The sequence below is a fragment of the Hermetia illucens genome, chromosome 2 (genome assembly GCF_905115235.1).
Source record: "Hermetia illucens chromosome 2, iHerIll2.2.curated.20191125, whole genome shotgun sequence".
Taxonomy (NCBI): Eukaryota; Metazoa; Arthropoda; class Insecta; order Diptera; family Stratiomyidae; genus Hermetia; species Hermetia illucens.
In genome coordinates this window covers 158061855-158070242 of record NC_051850.1, presented here as the reverse complement: position 1 = coordinate 158070242, position 8388 = coordinate 158061855, and the positions used below count along the sequence as shown (strand labels likewise).

The 8388-nt window shown below is 41.2% G+C and overlaps 1 protein-coding gene across 1 annotated transcript; it reads right to left on the bottom strand.

Moving 5' to 3' along the window:
• Positions 1-531: 531 nt before the first annotated feature.
• On the bottom strand, positions 532-7524 carry LOC119649552 (aldo-keto reductase family 1 member B1-like). Its single transcript, XM_038051747.1, has 6 exons — positions 7368-7524; positions 1545-1712; positions 1307-1482; positions 1106-1250; positions 834-1031; positions 532-767 (listed from the first exon to the last, which is right to left on the bottom strand). Exons 1-6 carry the CDS (start codon positions 7437-7439, stop codon positions 570-572), a joined length of 957 nt encoding a protein of 318 aa, XP_037907675.1. The 5' UTR covers positions 7440-7524; the 3' UTR covers positions 532-569.
• Between the last annotated feature and the right edge of the window lie 864 nt (positions 7525-8388).

The window sequence follows — 8388 nt, the reverse complement described above, 5'->3', positions numbered from 1 at the left end:
GTGCATTGCCTTTCGATTATATTTTCAAAGCCGATAACCGCAGGTTTCATTTTTTGGCTGACTAAGGAACCTACTCCGAGCACACGGTTTACTGGATGGCCGCTATAATATATGGTGTAGCGACTCTTCTCCAGGAAACTTCCCATAGATATTGCCCTTATAAACTTTCCGGCCTTGATCATCCTCACCCATACGGATTAGATGACCCGGCCACCGCAAGCTATTGAACCAGATTTTATCCACAACATGACGGCCGTGGTATCGCCTCTGCACCACGGATCACTTTTCCCGGGGCATGTTAAAGAGGACACATAATAGGGCATTGCCTTGTCTTGCATAGACCGTTGTTAATGTTCAATGGTCTGGAGAGTATTCCAGCTGCTTTTATCTAGAATTGTAAATTGGTCAGCGTCAGTCTAGTTAGTCTTAAGCAAAAAAATTTGTTTTTTCTTAGGAAGACAGGAGAATTTTCCAAGTAGTAGATACTATGACTTGAAGTTAAACATTTATTTGCGTAGAGCCCATATTTAAAAAAACTTCAAACAAAACAAATTCATATAACGCCGAACTTAAAATTCAGCTTTGAATGGATAGTAGGGGTGGTCATTATCAATCATCTTCAAAATAGCCCCAACACGTTCTCCAGTATGTAATGCATCCAATAATTTCATCTCATCTGAAGAAAGTTCAAAATCGAAAATCTCAATATTTTCATCAATCCTTGCCTTGGTCACAGATTTCGGGATTGGCACTGTGCCAAGTTGAAGCTGAAATGTAATTATTTGATGAGACCAAAAATGACTATTATTTTCTAAAGATAATCCTTTAATTACCACATAACGCAGAGCAATTTGTGCTGGAGTTTTCTTATGTTTCTCAGCAATAGCCTTCGTAGGATTCTCGTAGAAAAAAGACGGTTTCCTTTCACTGGGATTAGGTCGGCCTAGTGGGCTATAGGCAGTGATGATTATATCACGTTTTCTACTAAACTCGATTAGCTTCTTTTGATTTTGTTCAATGCTACATTGGACCTGCAATCAAAAAGGTAGCAAAGATAATTATCTTCAAATGGCGACATGTTCAGATTTTAGACTATACCACCCACCTGATTAGTGACTGGTTTTATTTCGCAATTTTTCAACACTCGCTCCGTTTGGGCGGCATTGAAATTCGACAATCCAATACTTCGTACCAACCCAGCTTTGACAAGCGACTCCATGGCTTTCCACGTGTCCAGATAGTCAACATCACTGGAATTTTATCTTTTAAAGACATAGTTTACCAAAAACTAAACACAACGTTATACTTTGTCAAAATGGAGGAGGTTCCTTCTTTGCAAGGGATCAGCGTCTTCTCATCAATATAAACGAACCCAACAGGGAAATGTATCAAATATAAATCGACATAATCTAGTCCTAGATTTTCTAATGACTTTCGACAGGCAGCTTCGACTCTAGAGGGTTCATGATGGATGCACCAGAGCTACGGGAGAAAATGATAATGATGACAGGTTTGTTTTCCTCCTAGTTCAATGTGAATTTTACCTTTGTTGTTACAAAAATGTCCTCACGCTTAACAACTCCTTCTGAAATTTTCTCCCTTATTGCCCTGCCCACTTCACTTTCATTTTCATAAGCGAATGCAGTGTCAAAATGACGGTAGCCTCTGTCGATAGCATATTTAACTGCTTCTGCAACTTCATTCGGTTTGGACTAAAAGAAAGAAGCGATTAGTTAGGCGAATTCATTTTTTTTATTTTCCTTTCACTTCAAAAGAAAACAACACAAAATAAATTATAGAAAAGAACTTTGGGGCTAATAAAATTAAAAAAAAAAAAGTAATAACACGTGCTCAATTTGGTGATTTTAAGGCTCATTTCATACATATCCAATCACACTCGATTCGGCTCATTTTCGGTCGCAACCCCTGGTAAAAAACTGTAGCCGTCTTCATCCCTCTTTTTATTTTTGAAGTTTGGGTGCTGACCCAAAAAGAGGAGTCAGCGGACCATCAAGAATGAGAGCAAGTTGCTCTCCGTTTGGTTCAGTGCGACATTAAATGGATGCGGACTTAGGACTTCTCAATCCCTAAAAAGAAATTCATAGCAAAGATTCTCTTTTAGCTTGCATGTGGCATAGTCCATGGGAAATACCCAGATTTCCCAAAGTACTTTGTTTAGGATATTATTATGGCCGTAGGGATGCGCTGTCCAGCATCCGGACTCACGTAGTCTGACGGCAATGCACGCTTCAACGTATTTAATGTGGAAGTCTAGGGGGAGGAGATGCAGGAGTACATTGAGACAATCTGCCGAATATGACTGTAGAGCCCCAGTAGCACCTGCACAAGCAGTTTTTTGAATCCTATTAAGTTTCGTTCTATTGTACTTTTTGCTCTAAGCCTTCCACCATACAAGAGAGCCATACGTTGGGATGGGACGCAACACAGCTGTGTCAATCCAGAGCCGACCGGAGACCCCATTTCTTTACAAAGATTCTCCTTTAGACATAGAAGGCTATACCGTCCTTCTTATCCCTCAGTTCTATGCTCGATCTCCAATTTAGCTTCAAATCTAGTATTACACCCAGCTACTTTACATAGGAGGAAAAAACCAATCTTTGTTCATTTAGCCGCGGTAGGTGGAATTCGAGTACCCTTTGCTTGGTGGTGAATGGCATTTGTTTCGTACCAAGTTCGAATCTTGCGGGCCACACATCTTTCCCAAAACTCCTTTCATGATGTTATTCATAAAGTAAGGAAATATCCCTGACACTAATATCTCCAAGCCGTCGGCGTACGCCACCTCGCTGATGTCCAATATTCGTAAAATATCGTCCATACTATTAACCAAAGCACCTCCGTTCTATTGTACTTTTTGCACAAAACCTGCCGTCATACAGTAGAGCAGTACGTTAGGATGAGACGTACCACAGCTATTTACATTCAGAGAACCATCCTCCGCCGGAGACTCCATTTCTTGCAAAGGTTCTCTTGCAGGCATAGAAGGCTATACAAGCCTTCTTAGCCCGTAGTTCTATCTCGCATATGCCACTTTGAGTCAGGCATGATGATACTTAGAAAAAGGCAATCTCTCCAGAATTATCCTTAAGTGAATGTGCAGGACGCGCTGTAGGGTCTTCAACACGAAAAAGATAAAGCTAATTGGTCGAAAGTCCTTCATGGACTCATGACCGCGTCTGCCCGTTTTCGATACGAGAACCATTCGTGCGCGTCTCCAAGACTGTGGTACGTATCCCAAAGACATATAGCTCTGGTAAACCTCGACAAACCACGGCACAACCCTTCCCTCCAAGCAAGGCTCACCGTCCTCCTCGCTGGCAGGAAAGTGAGTCTGAATCAGTAACTCTAAAGTTTCACTAGAAGATTCCGTCCAGGAGCCTTCCGACTTTTTAAGAAAGGAGGTTCCGACGTTCCTTGGACAGAATCTTACTGAGCCTTAGTGCTTTCAATATTCTGACAAATTTGATGGCCAACTTGTACTTCTTCAAACAGTCTTTGTATGACTGCCAATATTTATGCCTATAGCGAATATTGAAGATCTTCCTGGTCAGCTTCCTGAACAAATCTTCAATCCACCAAGGTGACCTTGTTTTCTTACTGTATTTAACAGGGTACGAGACTTTTAAGGCGGTATCGAATGCATTTTCCAGAGCCTTTAACTCCAGTTCGTCTTTCGTGCCAATCCTTCTAATTTCCGCACCAGAAGTTTTGTTCTTGATAACCTGATCAAACTTTCTCCAGGCGATCCTCCTGGGGTCTCTGAAAGGCTGAGAGACCCCTGCGGTGAAATCTTTACTAACAAAATATCCAACCATGATCTGAAAAGGATCTCTGGTCAGACACTCTCCAGTTCTGCACCCTAAGAATCCCATTGTCGGTCAGTAGGGTGATATAAGGACCTCCTCCCAACCGTTACAGTTTTCCGAGCTGGGGAAGTGGAAGGTGGCTGTTCTGTCCCTGTTACACATCGATTGATTTGTATTAATAATAAAATCAAAGAATGACCCACCTCTTTCGTTTATTTCCGAGCGGCACCAAAGCGTACGCCTTCCATTGGCGTCGCAGCCTATCAACAGGTTGTCGTTCCTTGTAGTTCTTCTGGCGGAGCTGATAGGTCGTGAACTATGTAAGCCGAGGAAATATACACGTTCTCTGCCCCCGACTGCTCCGATTTGACCACCCCTAGATCTCTCGAAATCAAGCCGGGACACGGAAAAGCGTGCAAACTCTTCCTCATGAAGATACATGATCTAGGTATATTCGGAACAGCATTTCCTGTGCTGTGGAATAAATTACAACGTTTGCTTTGGAGCACTTTGATGGTCCGGTCGCCAATTTTCATATGGATCGGATAATCTTGCATTATTCCACAAATTCCAAATATACCGCCTCTATTATAAAAATGGAAAAAGGACTAGCGGGGCCAAGTCTGGCTTATAGGGAGGCTTGCCGCATTGTCCTGGGCAAGATACTCCACTACACGGTACGTTGCAAGGCTCGGCGATCCATGTCCATGTCGATTAAGTAAATGAGCATAGACTTTTACTTAGATTTACTCATTCGTGCTTGATATGAGGAAACAGGGGTGTGCCATTCTGGGCTCTGCCACATGCTCTCCGAGTCGTACTCAGACACTCATTACCGGTCACTACACGGTCCAAATATCAGCGTCCTCATTCACAAGATGAAGAAGTTCCTAACAGATCGCTTTTCGATTGACGTCTTGCACCTCTGACAACACTGGTAGCCACTACTTTTTTTTGTTTTTTCTGTTACTATCTCAAAAAATGGGGTTTGACGGATTCATCACCAATCATTCTGATACTCATCCTACTGTTCATCTTCATCCAATTGTTAACTAGTAACACATTTTTGCTGGTCTAAGGACGTCGGTTGCGATCGTCATCTTCGACTCATTCTCTACCCTCTCGGAGCAGTTTGCGCTCCATACCATCACTGTCTGCCTCCTTAATCAGGTCGTGAGTCTCTTTGTTCGCTTTATCAGGCTTTACATAAAATTTGATCGCGTACCACTGCTCCAATATTCGGTTCTCCAAGGTGGCGAGGAGACAGACGGGGCAGTAACCCTATCGGCTGGGTCAACACCAAAATGTCCAAAGGTAAACCTCCACGAGGTCGCACCGGGAAACACTGTACTCACTTTGGTTTGCTGGCCGTAATGCAGTAGGCAGATGTCCTGGGACCTGGCATGTCAACTAACAGCAGCCCGGCACAAGGTAGTTGGTAGAATCGTCAAGTGCTAGATTAATGTACTATTACATTTAATCTCCCTGGTACGAACATGCTGGACCAATAGCGCGATTAAACTGAGGGATATATAAGGATTCGAGGGAGAAAAATGAGTTTTGACAAGTTTCGGGTATCGTAGTGTGCAACCTACAACACATGCCACAATGACCTCCAATTTATTGGAGGACGGTTCATCGGCATAAGCTTTTAGAGCTTGAAGTACGTTCCGAATCCAGCAGATCCCTAAAGGAATTGAACGGACATTTGCATCGACTTAGGAGGAGTCTTTTGCAAACGCATGCTCGGGGTTGAGCAATGGTCCAGGCATGCTTCATATATGCTCAACGGAGGAGTTCAATTTCAGGTGACTGCGTGGTTAAACATGTCAGCTTGTAGAGTCTCGTAAGGGCGCACCGTTTGCGAAATCTTCTATCTCCCCTGCCAGAAAAATGCCGTCTCTTCGGAGGGGAAGTACAGCCGAAAGGCTTAGGCAAGCAATCTCCATTCGAGGAATTTCAGATGGCATTTATTAGCTTAGAAGATACGTCAACTGACTGCGACGACACTTTTCCGAAAATAGAGTCTTTCGTTTGTAGCATGTACGGTTTCGAGAATTGTTATATAATCGATGAGATTGGGTACCAAATGTTCCTACAAAACTATAAAGTGAGGAAGATGGACCTAACTTTTCTGAAAAAATATTCAATTTCCATGCTTCCTGCGACACACTTCAACAAAAAGAATGTCAACTCTGCGTTAAATCAAATTCCAAATTATCATTTAAAGAAATAGAAAATTGTCAAAACAACACATAGTTTTACGTTGTGACCAGAATACCATAACGGAATCGGAGCAAGCGGGAACAAAAAAAAGAAAAGCTCCTTGCAATCATAGTTAATAAAAAAAGACTCTGGTAGTGTTACGGATAGCACGGTGAGTAATCAACTACTTCTGGGCTTATTCACATAAAAATTTCTCTATTACCTGTACGAAGCCGCTAGGCAAAATTCACACAACGGCATGCAGCTAAGAAAAAATAATAGTAAGTTGTAATTTATGTAATGGAATAGTTACTAAATTGGGTTTTACGCTTGTCAGGATAGAAGAATTGCATGAGTTTTCGCTAAAAATTTCAAAAGGGAATTGATTATATTTATGTGGAGTTGGAAAGTGCAAATTGGCAAAGTCACTTTCGTCTTACCGTTACTCCCTCCTTTTTTATTATCGGTAAGCCAGTACTTCAGTCTGATTATCATCATAGTTAACGCCGTGCAAGTGATAAGCCCACAGTAGCGAATCAATCACAAAGATAAATACAACCATCTATGATTTCCGGGTTTCGGACCCGGTATTGTCAATAAAATGATATTTTCGAATGAGTCATGGTAACGATAACAGGTGAATGTTGTTTAATATCGCTGAAACTATACAGTTGCAATTTTCGAAAGGTTAACAAAAGCAGATTGATTGGAGTTTCTCTAAGTGGGACTAAAGTTACTCAGACAAATTTCAGAAAGCTAAAACTATTTTGTAAAAAGTTTGCACATTTTATAACCTCAGATGCGAAGACAGACCACACCACATAGTGGAACGATAAATAGGTGAACGCCCACACCGTAGAGAGAAAATTTCACAATATGATGCAATGACGTTAGATATTGTCTCCTGTGTCATCTTTTGTGGAATATAGGCATCTACACTGGCAACGAGCGATTTACAAAGGTGAACATAACCTTTTGCGAATTCCGGGATTCGAACTCGGGGCAACGAAAGCAAAATGGTGATGCTCAGTCAACTCGATCAAAGCCCATGGTATTTGCTCTATCTTTACTATTTTGCGCTACTATTTTTGTATTATGCCAAGAAAATGATATTATCTAATAACTTATATTAACGATAACAGGAGTATATAAAATCGCTAAAAACATGCAGTAAATTCACATCCACAAATAAATAGATTAAACTGGGTTTACTGGAACTGATGCAAAGATTGAATTATTTGCTTTCACTATTATTGCTTCAATTCCACTTCACACACAGAACTCCTTTCGCCATCTCCATTCCATTAAAAGACTAAAATCAAAAGGAATACTCACCATGAACGTTCCCAAACCGAAAGCTGGCATCTCCAGTCCATTATTCAACTTCACTTTTGGAACCTTTGCCATAATTCACAAATCTTTATCTATTCAACAACTCGAAATACACTAAAGTTAAAGTATCTGAAGGTGGACGCTTTTATACTGAGCCTCTTGCTTGAATAGATTTCAAATTGCGTTATCATCAGAAGAAAGTATCAACCATATGAAGAGTGATCATTGTTGTGTCAGGTTTTATCAGTGGCGAATTGCTTTTTTTCCAAGAGAAAAATATGCAGTCGGCAAAGAATTATTTGTACATCTGTATTTTTTGGAAAACGTATAGCGTAGTGAACATGAATTCACGATTCCATCTCCGGAGGAGGTGAGCAGTTTATGGGGAGAGAAAAACGTACCCTCCTCCATCCTCAAAACTCGTGGCGATTCCCTTTTAAAAAATTATCGCGCATGGCATAACCTCTAACCCCCTTGAAGAATTTTGGCAGCCATATTTTCTCAAAAAATAATGGCGCTATTTTAAAGTCATAAAAGTGGGCTGTAACTTTGAACCCCATAGGGTAAGAAAGATATTGAAGAAGATGGAGGAGGCCCTTTCTATCCTATTTCATTAAAAACTTACCATGAGCACCCCATTAGAAAGTTATAAAACTTCAAGGGGGATGGGGGTTTAATATCACCACTCTACGAGTGAGAAAGAGTGGGAGAAGTATGCAGCAATTAGAGGAAAATGCCCCTTTCTCAAAAAAACAGACTACCTACGGTGTCGTCTAAAGCAAAAAGAGCATTTGATGTGGTTGCTTATGTAGTAGGACCAAAAACACTAGGGGGAAGTTTACTCTCATTTGGTTCCGTGGATTACATACCCTAAAAAGAGTACATACGTCAAGAAAAATTCGACGTTGTTACAGATAAAGGCAATAGGCGGTGCGAAGCCGAAAATGAGAGTCCATACGGAAAAAGTTCTCTTTAATGAAAGGATCGGGTGAATTCGCATTGGGTACTTTTTTTTGCCTTTGTG

Excerpts from the sequence above, each read along its gene's own strand:
- LOC119649552 (XM_038051747.1), bottom strand. The coding sequence starts at position 7,439 with ATGGCAAAGGTTCCAAAAGTGAAGTTGAATAATGGACTGGAGATGCCA. Across the intron at positions 1,483-1,544 it reads ACATTTTTGTAACAACAAAG|CTCTGGTGCATCCATCATGA; the intron begins GTAAAATTCACA and ends TTTCTCCCGTAG. Across the intron at positions 768-833 it reads AAATTGCTCTGCGTTATGTG|CTTCAACTTGGCACAGTGCC; the intron begins GTAATTAAAGGA and ends ATTACATTTCAG.